Below are 25354 nucleotides of genomic sequence, written 5' to 3' on the forward strand. Positions count from 1 at the left end.
GTTATTTTAAGGGCAATTACATGTTGCAAAGACAACTGTTAGCACTGAGTCCCACATTAAGTATCTTACTTCAGGAAAAACTGCAAAGACATCAGATAGCCCTACATCAAACTAATTTTGCAAATAGGTTAATATCTTACCTGTTCGTGGTAATCTCCCTGTATAGGCAATCCAGAGTTTGAAAGAAGTGTTCTTTTTTTTTTTTTTCTTTTTTTAGCAGGTAGAGAATAACACAAATGTCTGAAAAAACCTTTGCTTCACTATATAATGTAATTGTTATGAGCACATTTTAACAAGACTAACAGTTGATTTTAAGTAAAAAATAGTGAAAACATTTAATGTGCATTAAAGAAACACACACCTATGCCTTCCACTGTAGCAAATATGGCCTGTAAGTTTATTCTATAGGGTTTACTACTCACCAGTAATTACTACCATTTATAATCAAGTAAAATTCCTCCATAGCCCAATTACACTACTTAATGGTAAAATGACAATAAGATTAAAGGAGATAATAACAATGGTGTCAGTAAGTCTTACATTTACCATTTTATCAGTATCAGCATCAATAAGCATGTACTAAATTTTTTTATGTCTACACTGATTATTTTATGAAATCTGTCTTGTGTTGCTTAACAGCAAAGGAAACGATACTATGTTGTTAATACTTATGTTGGGATATAAAGAAAAGATTCAGATGTAAGAACTTTCAACGTCTCTGTCATAGAGTGTATTCCCCATAAAAATGAATGTTAAAACATGCTTTTGTCAGATTATAAGAATATTAGAGGTTAAATCATATGAAATTTCTATTTCTGTAGGGCAAAAGCAGTCGACTGCTCACTTCAGACCATAAATGCAAACAACCTGTAATATCTCAACAGAGATACACACTATTAGTATTTTAGATTTCCTTCTAGTTGTCTATACGTGTACTTGACATGGATTTCAAAATTAAGATCATATTATATAAACAGTTTGGAGCTTGTCTCGTTTTAGGCAATTATTCTTAAAAATCTGATTTTTTTACATAAATAATTCTGTTAGATAGATGTTCATAACTTATTTAATCATAGTACATTCTGATTTTACTGTGTATTTCTCTCTGATTATCTGTAAGGCTGAGTATTTCCCCTACCTATCGTTCAGCCATCCTGTGTATATGTATTTCTTGTGTGTGTGTGTGTGTGTGTGTGTGTGTGTGTGTGTGTGTCTATTTCTTTGTGACTTCTGTTCATATCTTACCCATATCTAAATTGGGTAATTTTCTTATTGGATTATAAAAGCTTTTTATATGTTAAGGACACCAAACCTATGTCATATTTTTGTAAATACTTAATTTGCCTTTTAATTTAATGTATTTATTTAAATTTAAAACTTTTATAGTCTAATCTATGAATTGTTTCCTTTGTGATAATGTCCACAGTGTTTTGCTTAGAAAACTCTACTCCTGGATCTGGTATTTGCTTATGTATTATTCTATTCATTAAAAAATTAATAGCGACTCCCTATACACACATGCCTTTTGAAACTATAAAGTGTTTAGACTTTATACAAAACCATAAAAGAGGGCACTTGCTTGGTATCTGAAGCTGAAAGTGCTGTCTTCAGCCTCCTAACCAGCACTAAATGTTACTAAATCAGGCCTGTTTCTAGCAAAATTTACAAGCAAACTCAGCTGTCTCTTTTCTAAGGAAAATTTCCTGCTGTACAAAGGGTTACCTCTGAACAGTATCTCCATTATTTCACCCATGACTCCATTCCTAATTTTCTGTTTTCTGGCAGCTGCTCTCTGACTTACAAATAATGCGTGTCTTTGTTTAGAGTTCCTTAAAAAAACTGTATATTCTAAATGTGGAAGAAAGCTCAATTTATTTTACTTTGAAACCTGAGAAATCAATAACATGAACCATATGTTAATTATGGAACTTAGTGATAAATAAAGTAAGAAGGTCCTGAGAAACCGTGGTGGTGAAAGTGACGGTAGAATTGAAACAGAAAAGGAAAGAAGTCCTTTCTCTCGGTGTGTGATGCTTTCATAAATCTCTCTGCTTGGGACGATACCAAAATGCAACTCTTTTCTTAATTCACTCTAATGTAATTTATATTTCACTTTCTTCCCAGTTCTTAAGTGTTTTCAATCAAGGCCTTACAGCAATGATGAGATGCATATCAAGGGCCATTAGTACAGTAGCCACATTTAGAACAGATGATATTAAAGATAAAACTTAACCAGTATTTTTGTCCTTCTATGTCATTTATTGGCATTCATATAGTTTTTCACTGAAGACATGAATCAACCAATCTTTAATATCTGGATGAAGTGTTAAAGAACTTAGGTTTACACGATAAACTGCCATGATTGGGGTAATACTCATAATGGGAGAACAAGAGCATTTCAGATATTTATATTCAACATAATCACATGCTTTTTAAAGAGCTACCATTGGGGGTTTATCGAGGGTTATAAATTTCTCCTTTTTCCTGGGGACCTATTCAATTAATTTTTCTCTTGTTACTACCAACTTATTTCTTCCTCTTCTTGTTCCCCATCTTGCTGACAGGAATATATTTTCATAGGAGGGGGCAGAGGGAGGCAAGGCCCTTGCCTACAGCCTTTACACCAAATCAGTCTCCACAAACACTTCAGGTCTTCAGCTATGGGTGGTGTGAATTCCTCAGTTCCAGATTTGAACATTAAAAAGTGACATATAAGTGAAATTAAAATGGCAACAAGGAGCACTTCAAGTGTTCGTTTCATACAAACCGTATCCAAAGAATATCTTAAACTGGGGATAACTATTTCCAGATCAATCAATATCTGATTGCTCAATGAAGACTGAATTAACCTTTAATGTCGCAGTTCCCAAACTTAAATCATAATGCAATTTCCTATGCTCTGTGGTCCCCAATTTCCTGCTTTGTTGTTTTAGCTTTCCAATCTAAAAGTGGTATGACTATACTAGAATAGAATGATAAATATTTCTTTGGTTTTGTCCAAGAAAGGAAAAATGAACAAGTATGGTTAGGGACAGCAGAGAGCAGTGGTAAATATAAAAAACAAAGCTAGTAGCTTATATTTGTTAAAAGCTTAGAGTGACAGTTGGGAGAAATTCTGAGCGCTCATTGCTTCTAATACATGGGCTTCCAAGATAGTACGTGAACACTGTGCTTCTGGCACTGGTGTCAGTGTTAAAAAGTTATCATCCACCTAACTTTCACATGGCTTTGGTTCCTTGTCTATAAAACAGAGTTTGGAATTCTGTACCAGGGACACTTGCAAGTCCAGTAATTGTTCACTAATTTAAGACCACAGAGAACTGTGAAAACATAAGTGAAATGAAACAAAAAGCATCTTTCAAGGTCAAATCATGATGTGTCATTAACATTTTTTTTAAAGAGTTAAGATTTCAGGCTGGCTTAAGAACTTCTAGTTAGAATTCTCATATATTCCTAATTGTCTTCTCTTTAATGAATATTAGTGAGTTAGCATTTGTCAATAGGACATCTTAAGGAATAAAACCTCGGTTTTGAAACAGGTGTTGTGGGGGTGTTTGGGTGGCTCAGGTGGTTAAGAGTCCAACTTCGGCTCAGGTCATGATCTCATGGTTTGTGAGTTTGAGTCCTGCATCGGGCTCTGCACTGACAACATGGAGCCTGCTTGGGATTCCCTCTCTCTCTCTCTCTCTCTCTCTGCCCCTCCCCTACTTGTTCTCTCTCTCAAAATAAATAAATAAACTTAAAAAAAAATAAAACTAGTGTTGTGTGTATGGGTGACTTTAGTTAAAATGCCACACCTGACTTCACCTGGACTTAGATCTGAACCTTCTGGTGGCTGGGGTTACCCATGCACATCAAGCAAATACTCCAGAGGTTTGAGTCATCTCAGAATGTCCTCCATTCCCCATTCCAGTACTGACCTATGTCACACTGTAGGAGTGTATTTTTTAAACTGTATAGTTGTCCCTAAACATCACCAGAGGGTACTTGTTAGAAACTCTCTCCCGAGATTAGGTTGGGGAATTGGTTAGGGCAGGACTATTGTTTTATTTATTTATTTTTAACGTTTTATGTATTTTTGAGACAGGGAGAGACAGAGCATGAACAGGGGAGGGTCAGAGAGAGGGAGAGACAGAATCTGAATCAGGCTCCAGGCTCTGAGCTGTCAGCACAGAGCCCGATGCGGGGCTCAACCCACGGACCGCGAGATCATGACCTGAGCCAAAGTCGGCCGCTTAACCGACTGAGCCACCCAGGCGCCCCAGGACTATTGTTTTAAATGAGCACCCTGGGACAGTGGTTCTGTAGGTGATTCATGACCACACTTGGAGACATGGAGCATCATGCTTACCTAATGCCATTAACCCTTTATTAGATGGAACTTATATTTTTCAAAATTTGTTGGGTTTAGTGTATTTTTCAGGCATCTAAATTAGGCTTACCATTGTATGGTACTAGCCAGAGTTTTTAGATAGTAGATTTATACTTGATTATTTCTAATATTCAAGGAATTATCTTTCACTTCCTAAGATTTTAAGTGTCACAGGATCCAGATGCTTGGCATTAGGCCCTGATTTAGATAGGTAAGTCCAAATTCAGGTCAAACTCTCCTTATTTGATATTCCATTGAAGTAAATATTTTTGGAGAATTTTGTTCTTTCAGAATGATGGTGAGGAAGAGAAAGAGCAGAATGACAGAATCACAACAATATTTCATACACTGGAGATATTTGATTCTTATGACTGCCCCTCTATATGGGGCTTTCAAGTTTTCATGACAGAAGTGTTTGTGAAAGCACTTATTCATTCAACAAATATTTACTAGAGCCAAAATGAGTTTTTTAACTGCAGTGAGAGGACTGATTAGTCCTTTCCACCTTATTTAGGAATGAGAAATAAAATACCACCTTAGATAACTCATGGATTCCTTTTATACAGGCCTTTCACTAATTTAAAATAAAGCAATTGTAAATTGTTAGCAAATGCTCTAGAAGAATGGTACTTTCTTTTTTTAATTAAAAAAATTTTTTTGAACATTTATTCATTTTTTGAGAGACAGAAAGATACACAGTGCGAGCAGGGGAAAGACAAGAGAGACAGGGAGACACAGAATCCGAAGCAGGCTCCAGGCTCTGAGCTATCAGCACAGAGCATGACATGGGGCTCAAACTCATGAACTGCGAGATCATGACCTGAGTTGAAGTCAGACGCTTAACCGACTGGGTCACCCCGGGCGCCCCAAAGAATGGTACTTTCTTAACTTCCAAACTCCATAATGCATATGAGTATCTGAGATTTCTGGATAAGAATGATACAAATCCAAATGAATAAGAATAGGAGAGTATTTTTAATTAGATTTTTAAAAGTAACTTAACTCTTCAAAGTTGCTACTTTTCCAGTGGGGATGGGGAAGAACTTTTGCACACAGTGCTGAGGATATCTTTATGGAAAGCTTATCTTCAAATTAAAAAAATGCGTAACTATTGAATTATCTTTTAGATATATATCCCTGGGAGACGAGAATAGGGTCAAGGATTCATAGCATCAATCATTGTCTTCATTTAACTTCGTTTCCCAGCTTTCACATAAAACATATTTAACAGAATCCAACATTGAAAGAGGATAATATCTGGAATTTTGTTAAGTCAGTACTATATGAACAGAGAAAATGCTTTATAGTTCTAGTGGAGATCAGTTATTGGTTTTAGACTATGTGTAAACCAAACCGATAAAGCAAATCCTTAGTTACAATATGGATAATCCCAATGTTGCTCCCCACCATAAATAGCTGAACGTGAAAGCAAAAGTGGATGTGTGGAGATAGGACATATCACATCAGCTTATTTTTCTATACATGTGTGTATGCATATTTACTTACAAAATCTATCCTTGAGGAAGTACAATTTACGCACTTATACAGCAGGAATACTGATTCCTACATTTCAGAATTAGAGGGTTGATAAGGTAAACACCGGAGTATAGTTACCAACTTGTGTTTACTGGGTATCCCTTATATTCTAGACAGTAGAATACTGTACTAGTACTGGCTGGTACTGGGGATAAGTACAATAAACCAGAGTCCTGACTTCAAAGCTTTTACCTTCTAGTTGAGAAAGATAAACACCCATAAAAAAATGAATGACATAATTTCAGTTAAGTGTTATGAAGGAGATAAAATAGGACAGTGTGGGAGGGAGAGGCATGGAACATTCCAAACAGCATGAACAGTCAGTACATAAACTGAGCTGGAAGGATGGGGGAAGAACAGAAAGAAAGCAGGTGTGGCTAAAGAACAGTGAACCGGGAGTAGGGTGGAGGCAGATTGGAATTTGGCAGGTGTAGGAAGAAAGAGCCCTAGATTATGTAGGACTTTTATTCTACAGGTCATAGGAAACCACTGGACAAAAGTTTTCAGTAGGGGAGTAACACTTTGATTCATGTTCTAGTAAAGTCCCTCTGGTTCTTATACAGAAGATGATCTATATAGTAGGCAGGATTAGAAGACAGCGTGTTGAGTTAGGAAGCTGGTGTGATGGGTTTGACTAGAGCTTTAGCAATAAAGATACTGAAAACTAGTTGGACCAGGGATATCTTTTGAGGATAAAGCCAAAAGTACGTGGATGAAGATTAGATTGGATTAAATGAAGATTGTGAAGGAAAGCAAGAAGTCAAGAATAATGCCTAGGTTTGGGGTTCAAATAATGAGGCAGATGGGGAAGGCTTAAATTGGGAAGAGAATTCTTGGGCAATCTTTTGGTGATGAGATATCAAATGGCTGACTGACTATAATGTATTTAGGGCTCGAGGGAGAGGTCAGGCTACAGGATATAGGATATCTGAAGTCTGGGCTGAGTGACATCACCTAACCAGAAAGTATAGACAGTGAAGAAAAGAGGGCTGAGGGAGAAGCCTTGAATGTTCCAACATTTAGAGGAAGAGAGCCAGAAAAAAGACTATAACCAGGGAGCTTAGGCACATACTAAATTTAGATGAGGAATATCCCTCTTCTATGCAGAGCATCACTTTGCTATGTGTCACCATGGTGATACAGACTGGGTATACACTGCCTGCAACTTTTTAATGGGCTCTATAAACAGATTCAATGCCTAAGGTGAAGAAGCATTTTCTAAAGACATTCCAACTTACCTGTTATTAGTTTGATCAAAGTGTCACATGCTTACTTTAGTGAGTCAGTATTATTTATTTTACTGAGTCAGTCTTACAGTACCTTTATAAAGACACTAGCTTTTTTTTTTAACCCCTATTTCCTGTTAGGCAAAAAAATCCAAACCACTAAATAATTCTGTTATAGTCTGTTATTACATAGTTTTAGATAATCATGTATTTGCATAATTCTGTCCTTTTTCTTCTGATATTTTCAGCTACTACAGGGCTTGGGAAATTGCCTAAGCATTTGGTCCTGGAGAGTCCTCAAAATCTAGATTATCTAAATATGTTCTCTCTGAAGAAGTATTGAAAGTTACCGCACACTTACAGCTCTTACACTCCACATTTCCCCCTAAATTTGGGCAAAACTCAGTGTTGACTCACTTCCTTCTGATGATCTCTCATACTGGAGTCAATGGCCGACTGTGGTGCCACTCTGCTACTCCACTTGGACTGGCTGCTTAACTCTTTCTGAGAGCAATAGTGCTGCTGTTCCTCTTAAGAATATCCCAAATTCTGTGTGTGTGTGTGTGTGTGTGTGTGTGTGTGTGTGTGTAGGGGGAGCACATACATATGTAAGAGTGTGGTTTGTGTGGAGAAAACATTTCTTTTGAGTCAAAAGACTATATTCAAAGCTGACTTTCTACAGGAAAAAACCCCCAAAACTATAATCTAGGTTATATTTCTGATGAAAGTCCAGATGCCTGTTGTTTAAAAAAAAAAAAAAGAAAAGAATGCCTCCACGTACCATGGTTAATATATTATGAATGATGTACTTTTTATAAGGCATAATAAGGGTCTAGAATGTGCTTACATTGATTAGATGAAACATGGTAATAGCCAGTCCTGTGAAATACTACATCAGTGTGGAAGGATAGTGGAACTAAAATGAAAGACTCCTAGGGCTCAGACTGGAAAGAGCCCAAAGCCAGGGACAGAAGAGGGGGTGGGGGCAGAGCTATGCAGAACCCAGGAAAGCTAAGTGTGTGGGGAGTCAGGGTGTGGGTGACAGTGGGAGTGGTGGGGACAGTAGGTGGTGGGGGGATAGGGGCAGAGGGAAAGAGTATAGGGAACATAAGATATTGAGTACTAAGAAGAAAATTAACTGTCTGGGAAACAGCACTGGAGAGCCATGAGCCCTGAGTAATCCAACTGTACTACAGGAGTGAACTATTTAAAGTTAAATTGCTGTAAATTGAGGCCCATCCTAGAGTAAAAATCAACACCAGCATGACCGGCCTTTGAGGTCCTTTGCAGAAGAACTAGTCTTACGATGACATTCTGCTTTGCTTATTAAAATTAATTTTATTAAACAGTCCTCTCAGGCATCTTTCACATATGCATTTTCTTTTAAAATTATTTCATGTTAGTACAAAAAGCAGCATTAAACACTAGGACAGATGTGTGTGTGTGCATGTGTGTTTTAAAAAACATGGTCTATTCAATTAGTCCAGCCATGATATTAGATGGAGAAAAAAATGTCCTTCCAGGATCCTTATCGTTATTGTGGAGTATGTGTTCTTTGAATTTCTTGCCTTGTTTTTGGGATCACCTTATTATGCAACATCTGCTCTGAATTTCAAATGTGATAAACAGAGTATGAGTGTCGGTGGCAGATGGCTAATGACCAGCAGCGACAGGGCATTCAAGCCTGCCTTGTTTTCTGAGAAGCGATATTTTCATGTTAATTTGCTCTGTGTCCTGCAAAGATGAGACAAATCACCTGCTCATAATTCAGGCAAAGTGGAGACCACCAGGAGCTGAGAGGGGTGATGGCTTGATTCCTTTAGGGGTGAGAGGAGAGAAGGGTCTGGGAGACTTTCCTCATCTGCAGTTGGAGGGGGACCCATCAGTCACTTTGCATTATGTCAGATGGAGAAAGATGAATTGGCCCTGGGCATCCCGTACTGACACCAGAGCCACTGTTTACTGCAAGCAGATATTATTCATGAAAACAGAGATTTCCCAGAGGCACAAAACAGGTGCTATTAAGAGTGCGTGTCAGTCTCTGAAGTCTGGGTTTTGTAAAATAAACCTAATAGTATATTTTATCTCCTAGTGAAAAGATTACAACCAACAGAAATCTGTAAGAAACATTCAATTGAAGATAAAATGAAATCTAATTCAAAGAGAAAATGACCCACACAGACACATAAACCTTGAGCTTTTTGGCCTTCTCAAGCCCTATAGAATTCATTTATCATAGAAATACATAAATAAAATGTAATTTTTTACTCCAAGATTGAGTCATACAAAGGGGCCATATGGTCTTCAGCTAAAAGAACCCCATTTTATTTTGGAGAGGCAACTGATCTTTTCTGACTAATCTTTCAGTGCCTCGAATTTATAATTGTGAAATTATATTGCCAATTTCATCAGATATGTTACATGCACAGAATGTCCAAACAATGATACTAAGTTCTTAAAGAGTTTATAAGATGTTGAGAGCCAGGTCATACACTAGCAAATATATTATACTATTATAGTTAAGCCTATGTACCAAGTTCAGTAAAAGAGGGCATTCCATTTTGTGTGTGTGTGTGTGTGTGTGTGTGTGGTTTTTGTTTTGTTTTTTGTTTTTTGAGAGAGAGAGAGTGCTCATGAGCTGGGGAGAGAGACAAAGGGAAAGAGAAAGAGAATCTTAAGGAGGCTCCATGCTCAGCACAGAGCCCAATGTGGAGCTCAGTCCCAAGACCCTAGGATCATGACCTGAGCTGAAACCAAGAGTTGGGTACTCAACTTACTGAGCCACCCAGGCGCCCTAAGGGCATTCCATTTTAAAGTCTTCATAAAGCAGATTTTACTTGGAACAAGAGAGGGATTTTATTTACAGCTTCTTTCTGATCCCCTCTCAGAGTGGCAGATAAAGGCATGAAAAGAGGGGGAAAAAAAATCTGGAAGCCCTTTTTTCTCATAAAGCCCTCATAAATGAAAAGTGCTATATAAGCACAGAAACTCTAAATGTATCATGAACCCCCCCCCCCCAAAAAAAAGGACAATCAATAAGGTATCAATTATTGACTGGTAAATTTAAGCAGCAAGCCCAAGAAGACAATACCAAGTCTCATATAAAAATAAAGATGGCACTAAATTCCTCCATAATAAAGTAAATCAAAAGATAACATTCTCAAGTAGAAAAAGATAAACAAAATACGGCAATGGTTAAGTCTATGAAGCAAAATGTGATTATTTGTTGATTTCTGGGCGCAGCAGTCAGCAGGCTCCTCTATACAAATGTCATTATCAACATGAATGGATGTACCTTAGAAAATCAAGAAGAGACGATAAAGACGTCAAGATGAAGTATGCATAGGATGTATGTATGCATTTATTTATTTTTTTTAGAATAAGATACACCTTAAAATGTTGGAAAAGGGGCGCCTGGGTGGCTCAGTCGGTTGGGCGTCCGACTTCAGCTCAGGTCACGATCTCACGGTCTGTGGGTTCAAGCCCCGCGTCGGGCTCTGGGCTGATGGCTCAGAGCCTGGAGCCTGCTTCCAATTCTGTGTCTCCCCCTCTCTCTGCCCCTCCCCCATTCATGCTGTCTCTGTCTCAAAAGTAAACATTAAAAAAAATTTTTTTTTTTAAATAAAAAATAAAAAATAAATAAATAAAATGTTGGAAAGAACCACTAATGATTTTATTTTATTCTCATGAGCCTCTCAATGGCAATTTTCAGTTCAGGCCTGTACCCTTCACCTACTTTGCCAAAGTCTCACATGACCACCGCACAATAATTGCAGGCTTATCCCAGTGAGTTCACCCAACCACCAACCTTCACAAATACTTAGGACTTCAGGGATGCTTTTCTGGTTTTTATATTTTTTAATAACAAATGGTATTTAAATGCACTTGAAAAATTATCGGGATGCCTGGGTGGCTCCATCGGTTAAGCATCTGACTCCTGATTTCGGCTCAGGTCATGATCTCACAGTTTGTGAGTTTGAACCCCATGTTGGGCTCTGTGCTGACAGCGCACAGAGCCTGCTTGGGATTCTGTCTCCTTCTCTCTTCTCTGCTCCTCCCCCACCTTGTGGGCTCTCTCTCTCTCGAAATAAATAATAAAACATAAAAAAGAAAAATTAGGTGATCTAATTAAAGCAGGTCAAATAAGCCCATCATAGGTTCTTTTCTAACAAACATGTTGATAAAAATAGTACTGAACAAAAAGATTTTACCTCTATAATATCTAGTCAAAGACCATGGAGCATTCCAGTTTTAACCAAGTACTGTTTACCTCCTACAATTTATGTCCTTAGCAGGCACTAGAATATCCTGAACTTGTGAATAACAGGTAAACAGTGCCACAGAAAACACAGTGGGGTAGTTGAGGAAAGTTCCCTTAGCCTAAACGATCTTATGTGAGGTCTTTTCTTGATTTTCTGTTTTATATCTATTTCATGTTAAGATTTTATGCATATTTATAGTTTACAATCTGGCATGTTCTGACACTTGCAAGCCAATGTCAATACTGGTATCTATGATTTTGAAGAAGATTCTAGAAAATATTTTGGTTTCGTAATACACAGAATCAGCTATATATTGTGTTCATTCACAAGTGTGTGTGTGTGTGTGTTTACTTGAAAACATTCCCTAAACTATTGAAATAACCACAGAAAATGGGTATCACATGCTTCTGGGTGCACTTTATCTCTTCTCTTATAGTATAAGGTCCTTGAGAGTAGCTTCATGACTAATTCACTTCTGTGTTCCCCAAATGCTAGCACAAAACTGTCCATAAATATTCAATAAATATTTGTAGCAGCATATTCAGAAAAACTCTTACTACAACAAACATTCCACATAAGAATGCAACTGTGTTCCCAATAGATTTTTCAGAACAATAATATTCTCTTGATCTAGTTATCTAGTTATTGAGACTTCCTATAAATAAGCCTAGAAAATAATGAAATATTTCTATTCTCTGGCTGTGCCCTTCCAAAATTCATTTAACCAGAACCCCAACTCAGAACCTCTTACTCAGCAGATGTTTACCCTGCACACCAACTCTTAAAAAGAAGTCGATCACAAAAACAAAAGTACACATCTTTACTAAAAATAATTTTATATCATTTGTATATTTGGCCTAAAATTATACAATTGATAGTTTTATAATGCTTCTAAGTGATTACTTGTGTTTTAAATAATGGCCTTAAAAGATCACTCACACTCAAATTATTAAAAAAAACATTCTAATAATTGATAAGGAAGAAAAGCAGATTAGCATAGCATAGTTCAGAAAATTTTCAAAAGCTAAAGATGAAGGCAAAAAGTCTTTTGACTAGCCTTTAAGTTAGCAAAAATGTTCAATTAACCATTGACATACACATTAACTGACTGAAATATTTCATAATTTACTATGAAAGCATGGATAGATCATTAACCACAAAACAGTTCAATTTGTCAAAACCTTCTGGTAACAAGCATTATTTCCCTCTCCCCTTCCTGCCTCCCATCTTCCCCCATCAACCTTGGCTCAAATACTCCCCAAACTCCTTTCCTCTCCTCTCCTCTCCTCACTTTGGTGGCCACCTTTCTGCCTGTTCCTCATCTTATCCTACCTGCCCCTGCACCCCACCCTTAAGAATTCCCTTGGGGGCGCCCTCCAGGTCAGTGGGTTAAGCATCTGACTGCAGCTCAGGTCATGATCTCACAGTTCATGAGTTCGAGCCCCAGCACTTGCTGCTGTCAGCACAGAGCCCACTTCAGATTCTCTGTCCTCCTCTCTCTCTGCCCCTCCCCCACTTGCTCTCTCTCAAAAATAAATAAACATTAAAAAAATAATAATAATTCCCCCTAACCCACTTTGTTTCTACTCCTACCTGGTCAAACCATAGTTTAGCGCATCAGTCTGGTTTATCAACCACTTTAACTACATGATACTTTAGCAAACAATTCCACTTAGTACCCTCTAATGCCAGGAGGATTTAATGTGAAGCTCAAATCACCTATGCAGGTGGTACTGTATGATATAATATATACATATATGGTTATCTTGTTTTGCTGCTTAAAAAAATTGACTCCCCCTTCAAACTAATTTTGAACTTAGAACTAACTGCATCAGAAGAAGCTGATGGTTATTTTGAGAGTATAAGTTTAAGCTGTTGGAAGTCACTTAAAAATAATTTTGAAATAATCACATCTAAAGAAAGGTTGTCAATGTGTCTTATTTATTGAGTACCTATGTGTATAAATCATTGTGTAGGGACTGTCAGGATACAAAGATGAATGAATAGGTAAAACATGGATACAAATACAATTAAGAGTAGAAAATATAACAAAGAAGAGGAGATGTGTAGAACTAGTGCTGTTTGACAAATAAGGTTATATCCACCTGTGAAAGTGGTCAAACGCTATCTGGGGTGAGCCAGATACTTAAGCAGATGGTTATTGATGGGGAGTAAAGAAATGGCACTGAGCAGGAGGACCACACAGGTAGGAAATGATGAACCACACTAAGAGTCTATTTTGGCAGAACATATCGTCCATGAAAAGGGGCTACGCCCTGCATGCTAAACATGGGGTTTTAGACAAACTTACAAAGGAGAGAACTGAAGCCACAAAACTGGAATAGAAGTCCAGAGGAAAGAGGGGTGCATGTATGGAGGAGAAGAGGACCAAGAACAGATAAGTAGGGACACCTGCATTTAAAGGGCCTTTAAGTCCTTGAAACTGCTCAGGAAGAAATGAGAGCACTACTGAGCATTATATTCTTTTATGAAAGGCAGATGGGAACATAAACTGTTTATCAATCTAAAACCAAAGAAATAAATCATTCAATATGTCAAAGTTCTAAATGTGTCAGTATCTGACAACACCAACTGGCTATTACTGAAACACAAGAGAAACTATTTCCAGCTATTCCCTACTATCTAAAACAATGCTGAATTCCAGAATTCATTTCTCAACAATGAATGATTAGGTAAAGAGTCTGTTTAGTGAAGTCACCTAATTCACATAAACAGAAGGGTCTTTCATGAAGACCTGCACACGATGTGCATAGATCTAAAAGATCTACTGGAAAGTTCCATTAGGCAGAACAGAAGTATGACCAACAAAACTTTCTAAGTAGGTTTTTCCATTAGACTTAAAGGAAGAAAGAACGTCTGGTCAATACAGCACATGTAGCCTGCTGACCTGTAAGGAGTCTTAAATCATTCCTAAATCCCAAGGGTTTAGGACAGTACTTGGCACTTAGGCTTCCTATAAACGTTTTATAAGTGAGAAAGAAAAATGGAGAAAGGAGGGCCTAAAAGCCAGTATTTCAGATTTACATAGTATAAGTTACATCCTGGAGTCAGTATACAATTATAATATGCAATGTGCTCATGTGTGAAGTTTCAAATTACATTCCTCAGAGTCTGTGAATCATCAGAAAAAGACTGAGCTACATTTACAACACTATACCTTCTAAGGTTATGACCAGATAATGTCTATTTAAATATTTTTCAATAATTGTAATATGTATGAAAACTAAAACAGTTTTTTCACAGAACCCTAAAAATAATGAATTAGAATATATCTCATTATATGAACATCTTGGTTGATATATTTAACTATATATTGATTTCCAAAAGCTCTAATTCTGGCAATTTTTTTTTAACGTTTATTTATTTTTGAGATAGAGAGAGACAGAGCATGAACAGGGGAGGGGCAGAGAGAGAGGGAGACATAGAATCTGAAACAGGCTCCAGGCTCTGAGCTGTCAGCACAGAGCCCGACGTGGGGCTCGAACTCACAGACCATGAGATCATGACCTGAGCCGAAGTCGGACGCTTAACCGACCAAGCCACCCAGGCGCCCCTGGTATTTTTTTAAAGTAAGCTTAACGCTCAATGTGGGCTTTGAACTCACTACTCCAAGATCAAGAGTCATATTCTCTACTGACTGAGCCAGTTGGGTGCCCTCCTGGCAATTTTCACATGGAAGGAATATGACTGCTTAATAGGCTATAATAGTGTGACTATTTAATCAAACAGACAGATGATTCTTGGTACCTTTATGGTTTCAGTGGGCACTCCAGGCTCCGGGACTTTATCCAAATAAGTGGTCAGGTCTTGATCAACATGTTCAAACACTAATGTTAGTTTGGTTTCTCTGTCTGTTCGTGACACTGTGCATACATCAAACAACCTAAAAGAAAAAAGAAAGATATTAAGTAGGTAGCAATAAGCAAAGAAGTAACATATTCTGCAACTCAATCGCACAACAGGTTTAAAAAAAAGGCGGGAGTGGGGGGGCAGCGTTTATCATTCCTTCAAATAATATGTAAGGATGCCTAATGGGATCTGATACTTTAATTGCAATATGAAATTTAGGAGAGAAACACTTCATTAAGTGATGACAAAATCCACAGCGGCAAAGAGAAAACAACATGACTAGAGCATAGGAATGTCTGCCTGGAGAGTTTCCTTAGTTAAGACCTTACGTAGTACTTGCCAATAGAGATAGTTTAAAAAACTGCAGCCTAGGAAAAATATGGTTCTTCTTAGCTCACAGTTCAAGAATTATTAAAGAGACAGATTAAGTATTCTTTGGAGATGTTGCACTCTGCGATTAAGATTTTCCTGGAATTTAAGGTGTTACAATCATGCCTGTGAAAATAAGGATGATGAAATATGGTTTATTTCTAAGACAGCCTTCTCATCCTGGGGAATCAAATCATTTCCCTGGAAAGGGCATAAATCCTTGGTTTAAAAATTTCAGGGGCGCCTGGGTGGCGCAGTCGGTTAAGCGTCCGACTTCAGCCAGGTCACGATCTCACGGTCCGTGAGTTCGAGCCCCGAGTCAGGCTCTGGGCTGATGGCTCGGAGCCTGGAGCCTGTTTCCGATTCTGTGTCTCCCTCTCTCTCTGCCCCTCCCCCGTTCATGCTCTGTCTCTCTCTGTCCCAAAAATAAATAAAAAACGTTGAAAAAAAATTAAAAAAAAAAATTTTCAAATATCACACTAATCAAAACTGAAATTTTAACTTTTTTTTTTTTTTTTTTGGAGAGAGGAGGTATTTTAAACAGCATTAGTAAACTACATCATCATTAAATGATACAGGTGAACAAACATTATAATTAAGTCTGGATGGGCAAATCTGGTATCTTCCATAAAATTCTACAACTAATTTAAAATTTAAGTTTTAAAAGCAAAGCCTTTGGTAGTCAAAAGCATTTTTAAGCCCAGGGACAAATTTTTCTTTACTTTCAACCACACATAATACACTATCCGACACATGAGATGCTCACCACATGCTTGAATAATTAAACAAACCACCTGTAAACAAGCTGTAAATTTGACAAGAATGTAATATAAATACTAAGAAAAGGCTAACAAAATGCTATACATAGTCTTCTCACTTTTAAAGACGGAATAAACACGCCCTTCAAAGAAACTAACTATAAATGTGCATGGTATAACCCATTACTAAAATGCCGGGTTGACTCTCAATTATCTACTTTGCATCCTACCTCTTGAATTTTTAATGCATGCCACCCTACTGCATTTCTGGGCTGAACAGGTCCTTCACAATATTTGGTACTTTTCTGTGAATCTAAACTAAACTTTAAAATAAACTAAAGAACACTATAATGAAGTTAAATCTGGTGGGATGAACACAACCATCACCAACCACACTTATTTCACAGCCAGATCTGCACTACTTTTTTTTTTTTTTTTTTTTTTAATTTTTTTTTTTAACGTTTATTTATTTTTGAGACAGAGAGAGACAGAGCATGAACGGGGGAGGGTCAGAGAGAGGGAGACACAGAATCTGAAACAGGCTCCAGGCTCTGAGCTGTCAGCACAGAGCCCGACTCGGGGCTTGAACTCACGGACCGCGAGATCATGACCTGAGCCGAAGTCGGCGGCTTAACCGACTGAGCCACCCAGGCGCCCCTGCACTACTTTTTAATTATACGCAATTTGGGATGAGTTCTACGACTCCACTAAAATCAGTTAAGATCAACTGAATTTCTTCTCACATTTATCTACTTTTAAGTATTCTGATTTCTAAGTTTTAATCACCTACTGCTACACGTGATTTTTTTGTTTTCTTGAAATTCTAAAGTCTTCTTAAAGTCACTGATGTGACTTATTCTAAAAAATTATTCTGATAAAGTAAAAACTCCTAATAAATTTATTAAAGATAAGGCCATTAATCATATGAGTGTCATACTATGACCAATATACTTGCTATCATGCATGAATCCGACACCTGGGAAGTTTATCAAAACAACCCTTTCCGTTTGGTAATGTGAGGCAACTACCATTTATTCATAGGTTCCTTTGAACCATCTTCTCTCCATTAATCCCACATACTTTTCCAGCTTTACTTTTTCCTTCCTTTTGAAGAAGAAAAAGAAGCTTCTTTCTATATGTTTTCCATTTTTTTTTCTTTTAAAAAAATGCTTACTTATTTATTTTGAGAGAGAGAGAGAGAGAGAGAGAACGAGCTCCTGACTGGCGGGGGGGGGGGGGGGGGGGGGAGGGGGTGGCGCAAAGAGAGTCCCAAGCAGGCTCAGCCCTGTCAGTGCAGAGCCCAATTTTGGGCTCAATCTCATGAACTGTAGATCATGACTTGAGCTAAGATCAAGAGTCGGACGCTCAACTGACTGAGCCACCCAGGCACCCCTGCTTCTATTTTTGTAATACAATAAAACCACAATGATGTACTAAATTCAAACACAAACATGGGAACTGCACCACTATAGCTGTGCTCCTTAAACATCACTTTAAAAATGCTTTCCACTATAATGAATACATTTCCTTCATGAAAAAAAAATACATTGTTTATCACTGCCTCAGGTCAACACTGATCTTAGTAAGTCCAGTTCTTACTGTGCTTATAATCTGTAATTGACAGGGACATAACTGGAGAATAAAACGATCATAAAACACTGCTGAACCAAAGATCACCCGCTTCCAAACCGTTGTTAGTTACCTAACAGCCGCGGCAGTATGTTATGTTGCTTCATTTTACTGAAACCATGTTTTCAAACACTCTTCGTATGACACAATTCAAGAATAACATCTAACCCACCCAACTTATTTTCCTCAATGTTGTATCACTCTCTTCAAGATATAAAGACTCACTTATGGCACCTGCAGTGATTGGGACTCCACATGTGAGAGCTAGGCAAAGGTGAAATCATGGAAGCCACTGCCAACTGCTGTAAATCATAAGCCATGGAGAAAAGGCACTAATTTTAATTGGCAATTGCTAAAATGTGGAATGTTAAAGAGACACATGTGACACTGCATAGTGTTTACCATTCTTGTATAAATTTTAATGTATCTTCTTAATGTATTCTCGACTAGGTAAAGAATGGTGTTAGGTAAGAAGGCTCATGCTGGTTCAAGGAGATAATTCTTTTTATTTCTTAAGGTGCTATTATTTTTTGGGTGGGGGCACTTTCTGAAATCAACTTTTAGAACCTTATTTTATAAGTGGAGATCGCATTTTTCATTTTGTACTAACATTTCTTCCCTAGAGTTTCTTTCTTTCTCTCTTTCTTTCTTTCTTTCTCTCTTTCTTTCTTTCTTTCTCTCTTTCTTTTCTTTTCTTTCTTTCTTTCTTTCTTTCTTTCTTTCTTTCTTTCTTTCTTTCTTTCTTTCTTTCTTTCTTTCTTCTTTTTCTTTCTCCTTCCTTCCTTTCTTTTTCTCTCTTTCTTTCTTTCTTTAGAGGGCAGGGTAGAGGGGCAGAGGGAGAGAGAGAATTCCAAGTAGGCTCCGTGATCAGCACAGAGCCCAATGTGGAGCTTGATGCCACAACCCTGGGATCATGACTTGAGCAGAACACTCACGGGTGCCCGGGTGGCTCAGTCTGCTGTATCCCACTCTTGACTTCGGCTCAGGTCATGACCTTACGATTTGTGAGTTTGAGCACAGGATCAGGCTCTGTGCTTATAGTGTGGAACCTGCTTGGGATTTTCTCTCTCCTCTCTCTGCACCTCTCTCTCAAAATAAATACATTTAAAATAAAAAAAGAAAAGAGTCAGAAGCATTCAACCAACTGAGCCACCTAGGCACCCCTTCTCTAGAGATACAATTCAGACATTCGTATCTTCAAAGCAAAAAATCATCAAAATACAAGATTAGCATAGCATGTTAACATCCTACTGATAATGGTTACATATGCATATTTTTTATTGGTTTCCAAACCACGGGGAATTTATGTAACCAAGGCTCTCTAAGCTTTTATTATTTGTATGCAACTTCAGAGACAACCAGTTTATCAATTTATAATGTAATGATCATGATCAGGGTAAATGATACCCTTCCAGTGAATAAATATATGCCAGTTATTGCTGGGGAAATTTAGGTCTCTTTTATGCCCCAAATACAACTATCTAATTATCTAGAGAATCAAATTAAAATGCAGTATTCAGAAGGTAGCCCATATAATGGGTATAATCTAGATGATCTTAGCCTAAATTTATTTTGTGCTTCAATAAAGTACAGTGACTCCAGATACATTTTTCCACAGATGCAATTATTTCTTTTCCTTGGTCAGTGCAGAAATAGAATAATTTGTACTTCGGAAAGTACCTTTATCTGTTTACCCATGAAGAAAGCTTCCTTTTATTTGCCTTTGTCTTGTTTTGAATATATAATTCACCGTTTACAAAATTTTCTAATGGCTACACTTCAGCTTATATTTCATCAGGTAACATTTGAGAGGATATTTTTATTTTGCAGGTTAGTACTATAAATTTTCACTGTTGGCCAAGTCAATGGTAGTGGATAGTTTTCTTATAGAGCATGATTCTAAATACAATGAGTAGATGCCTGCTAGCTCTAATCAACAGGTTGTGCCTCCTGTCCTTTTCCCCTATATTTGAGAACCACATACTACTTACTGTCCATGGCCTCAGGAAACAGACCACACAGAATTACTGGAAAGAAAAAAAATATAGCATCAAATTGGTCCTTACTTCCCACCCCTCCCAAGAGGCCAAAACATTTCAGTGGCTAAGTTTTCACGTTTTTCTTAACTAGAATGAAACATGGGTTTTAGGAGAGTAACTAATTTAGTCGAAGGGAGAAAGTGACAAAAGTTACTGATTTAGTTGAAAGGAGAAAGCAACAAGTAACATAGTATCTTCAAAAAGTATAACAATTTTGTAAAGAGTATGTATTAATGTTGCATAGGCTTAAACTCAGGAAAAACACAGGTCAGTCCATTACCTACAAATTCTTCATCTTGGCCAAGAGGTCTTCCGAGCTTTCACCAGAATCTCCCACAGTCACCTCAGGTACAGAATCTCCTTACTTTTCGGGAATTGTATATGCCACTGTAATTCCTTCAGGTAAGTCAGGAACTGGACCTGAAGAATTTCCTCTTCTGAAACCTCAGATACCAACTCAATACCTCACTCACTGTCTTCATGTATTGTCTCTTCCTCTTCTTGAACAACCTCCTGTTTGGGCAGTGCTGCTACCCTTTTCTTTTATCCTCCTGCTGCTTTCAGCAATTTCTTCTTTTTTAAAAATACTTTTAAAATGTATTTTATGTATGTATGTATGTATGTATGTATGTATGTATGTATGTATGTATGAGAGAGACAGAGAGAGCATGAGTGAGCAAGGGGCAGAGAGAGAGAGTGGGAGAGAAAGAATCCCACCAGGTGCAGAGAGAGAGAGAGAGAGGGAGAGTGCAGAGCCTGGATTGGGGCTCCAGCTCACCTGAAGTGGGGCTTGAGCTCACAAACCGTGAGATCGTGACCTGAGCCAAAGTCGGATGCTTAACCGACTGAGCCACCCAGGCGCCCCAAGGATTTTCACTTTTAGGAAAAAAGGAGAAAAGTGAAAATAGCATTCAATATTTGTTTTGTAGTGAGCCTTTACAGAGACAGCATGCACCCCAAACAGTGAGAGGTGGCACCCCCAACCTCTGTCCTCACAACTATACTCAGCCTCTAGGCATCAAGCCACCATAGCTTTGAATTGTTTCTGAGAGCATCTGTGCTTTTTCTCGATTTATTCTGTGCACCCATGAGCAAGATGTGTCCCATAGTATCAGAAAAGCCGAGGAGAGGTTATTTTTTGGGTCTGGGAACACTCAAAAAGTTTTCCATATAAATTAATGGTAATTGCTTCTTCACTTTACACCACTTCAGCCTACAGAAGGTTTCATAGGAACAGTCTACTTCCAAATAGCAGGAAAAGCCTGTATTCATCTTAGGAATTTTAGAACATAATATTTATGATGCTTTTTTGTCTACAATGACTCCCTCTGGAATTACCCCAAATCAAATAAATAATAGTCACTGTGGTGGGCAATAAAGAGAACATAGATGTTTTAATATAACAAATAAGTCTCACATAAAGCAACTGAGCTAAACAAGAACTGAAATCCCTGGTATTTGGCAGGAGGTTAACAATCTGTAATATATTTATATAAATCAATGAGGAATGTGGCCGGGCTGCCTATAACCCCTACACTTGCAAAACAAAAGAGCCAGACAGGTCTGAACATTTGAACATAAACACTGGAAAATAACTTCAACTGTATGATTTCTTGTGTTGACCAACATCTTAAGACTTTCTAGAACTTTTTTTTTTTTTTTTGCTATTCAGTAAACTGACAAAAATACCATTTCAACTATTACATGCTGTAGTTCCATAAGAGAAATATATTCACACTGTGCTGAATATGAGCAAAATATCTCAGATGACTTTTAGAGGAAATGAAAACTACCATTCAATATGTATCCATTAGAGCTGTGCTTAATGTGATCCAAGCGAATATTCAAAAAGTAGAAGTGAAAAGTGGTTCTCGGCATTTACTAAATTTTGGAATCCAGTTTAGCTATGCAAAAGGCAATCCAAAAAAGGCAGATAGGTCATTACCATTTCACAATTAAGTCAGCCAAAGCCCCTAACTATCCCATAAAGTAAGTTCTCTCCCAGTCTCTATTGTCCTGACCCCTCAGCTGCAGGGCAGAGAGCAAGCACTGCGGTCCCAGCACAGCTCTCAGCCTTCCAGCTGTCCTAGTGATGTAATTATCTCATAACAAAATATCTCCGTGAATTAACTCTGCATCCTACCCATTGTAATTCTTAATGACTGCTTCCTGTTCATGTTTTCCATTTAACTTGCTATTCTGGATCTACTGCATAGGCAAGTTGCCTTCATCTAATGGATGGGATTACATCCAATAGGTTTGGGATTTCCAAAGATTACAATTTACAAAGGTCTCCCAAACAACATGCTTTGTAAACACAAGCCCTGCCTTTCTGTTGTGGTTATAATAAAAGGGAAATCTGCATTATTTGCTGTGATTAAACTTTGACCTGTCACAGGAAGTTCTAGGAGGATTTTTTTTTCCTGTCACTTTTTTTTTCATACTCTTGAGTGTTTGGACATCAAATAGTTCAAGAGCTGAGAGATGTCTGGCACAGCTGCCTAAGGGCCCTAAACAAAATTTTTTTGAACTACAGCCAGTCTCTGGAATTGAGAAGTATTCTTTTTTATCTCCTTTTCTCTATTGTCCATGAAGCACACTCTGTGCCTATAGCTTCTTGCATGGACCCAATTTATGTTCACGCATCCCACTTGCCCTACACTACTGGATCCTTGCCAGGGTGTTCTCCTTTTGCTCATTAAATATGGACTGTGTGTGCACTTGTTCTAAACCAACACTGAATGGTGTAACTCCAGAGGTATTTGCCACCAACAATAATCAGCATGCTTCCAGAAGGAGCTTGCCATTTCAGCAGCATCCATAAACATTTATGAGTACCTACCACGTGCAGGTGCGGTACTAAGTTTTAGAGACTACAAAACATCTAAGATGGGTACTGTAAGAGCCTTACTATCTAGCCAGGGGAGAGAAGACTGACATATAAAATCATAAGTAATGACGTATGGCTGTGTATTAATTCCAAATAAATTCTATAAATATAACATGAAACTTTATATATCACATCAAAGCAAATTCTTTCTACGTGCTATTACAGTAGACATCTGTGATGTCTGCCTTTCCAACACCTATTACCTCTTCTATAAACCATATCCTCATTTTCTTGAGGAACCACTCCTACTCAGGCAATATGGTTTTGGGGGCATGAGCGCAGCATGGCATGTAAACCTACCCTGGACAAAGAGAGTGATAATGATTGATGCAGGGATGGACAGGACCGTGTGAATCAGTCCCAGGACTTTAACTGTAACTTCTGGGAGGGTAGAACTCTCTTTATCTGAGATTACCAAATCGGCAACATATATGCCCGCAGCTGCCGATGGCTGTCATTGCCACCACTTTAGTGAGCATACCATAGGATGCAGCCAGCAGGGAAAAGAGCCAGAGCAGAGAAATGACAGGCAAGAGACTTTGGTTAAGTACTGGCCCTACCTGTGCCTGATATACCCTTGGATTTATTAGTTATGTTAGTAACATTGGGTTGGGCTTTTATTACTAGCAAAAACAAACAAACAAAAAAACACAACAACAACAGAAAACAAAAACTGCCTTAAGACATTTATACATATCTTAGAAGGGTTAAATGATTCTGAAACATCAACATCTGACCTCAAATATGTCTTATATATTAGACAAAATGAATTAAGGTCAAGCATATAAACAATAGTAGTTTCCTCTAGGTGACTGCACCAGTCCTGACTTGCTGGGAGAAAATTTACCTTAAATGGTCCCTCCATGAGCATGTCCACTGGGCTGCACTGGGCAGCCCCAGAACAGACTAGTTCATCTCTCCCAAGGAACCATGCGACTTCCTTTCAGGACTCCCATTTGAGGCTCCTGGTCTGACTACAGAAACATTTTGTGGAGAAAAAGCAGAGAAAGGCAGAAGACACTGGGATAAGTTCATCGCAAATAGGAATATGTAACCTAGAACAGGAAAGGACTCAGTGGGGTAAGAGGAAATGAGGAGGCAAGGAGAAGTATTTAAAAATAACACAAAGTTTAATTTAAAGGCTGAATCCAATGCTCAGAGATATGTTCTCCTGGAACCCTCAATTAAGCAACCCCACCACCTATTGCTGAAAAGGGGACATGCACAGTAAAGTGGACCCTTGCACAATGCAGAGTTTTTAGGGGTGCTGACCTCCCTGCAGTCAAAAATCCATGTGTAACTTTTGATTCCCCCAAAACTTAACTTCCAATAGTCTACTGTTCACCGGAGGCCTCACTGAGAACACAAACAGCTGATTAACACATATTTTCTATGTTATATGTATTACATACTGTATTTTTAAAATAAAGTAAGCTAAAGAAAATGTAATTTAAAAAATCATAAGGAAGAGAAGATACATTTACACTACTATATCAGAAAAAAAAATCTGCATACAAGTGGGTGTGTGCATTCAAACCCGTGTTATTCAAGGGTCAACTGAAATGTCAAATTGTAACTCTAAAGCAGGGAAATCTCTTTGTGTTCATGTTGTTAAGTTTAAAGCTACCATAACCTAACAAGTGAATGCAAAGTCAACCTCTTTTATTTATGAAATCACTTGATTCTTTACAGCATAAAGTGTGTTCATAAGAAAGTTTTGTGGTTCATCATCTTCCTGTTCATCCTCAGAGTTTCTACTAATCTGGTTTCAGCGTCTATCTATATGTGTGTGGCCATCTGGATCTATGAGTTAATATCTTTGCATGCATTAATCTGAAAATGTTTTACAAGCTAAATGGGAATCCCCCAAATTGGGCAAGTTTACAAGATATGACTTGCACTACAGTAAATATTTAAAACAGAGCAAACAGTAAAACCTGTATATATGGAAACACACTACTACCATATGATAGCACATGACAGCACAAAATTGGTACACTATTAGCTAGGCCCCAAATAAGCTTTCTGGATGTCCTAATGGGAATATGGGGTGCCTGTATACTACTGTGTTCATATTCAAGATGAATTCCTGAAATGGACATTAAACAATAGAATTTAAACTTCTTTCACAGTCAGCCCTACAGCAAGCACTTCTTACCCAACAGTTCTTTAAACTGTTAATGCATTTTGTCTCAATGAAAGGCAGAGAGAATGAGGTAGCAGCATCACTCTGTTATGCCAACTATATGCTATTATGGGAAAAAGGAAACGCTACTTTAGCGCTAAAACAAATGAGGAAATCATAAAAACATATCTGTTCTCTTAGAGGGCAGAGAATGGTAGCAGAGGCAAATATTCGATAAGTGTATTTTAAGTCACCATGCGAGTCAATCTACCCAGAAT

The 25354-nt window shown here is 37.8% G+C and overlaps 1 protein-coding gene across 3 annotated transcripts in view; it reads right to left on the minus strand.

The window, feature by feature from the left end:
• Positions 1 to 25354, minus strand: part of CDK6 (cyclin dependent kinase 6) — a 251663-nt gene that overhangs the window by 165856 nt on the left and 60453 nt on the right. For all 3 annotated transcript variants that reach the window (XM_019443315.2, XM_019443314.2, XM_053897582.1), the window contains exon 3: positions 15165 to 15300. In XM_019443315.2, coding sequence (XP_019298860.1) covers positions 15165 to 15300 — 136 coding nt within the window. The remainder of the gene's footprint in view (positions 1 to 15164; positions 15301 to 25354) is intronic.

Source organism: Panthera pardus, unplaced genomic scaffold, assembly GCF_024362965.1.
Source record: "Panthera pardus isolate Hobbes unplaced genomic scaffold, ASM2436296v1 HiC_scaffold_8, whole genome shotgun sequence".
NCBI classification, from domain to species: Eukaryota; Metazoa; Chordata; class Mammalia; order Carnivora; family Felidae; genus Panthera; species Panthera pardus.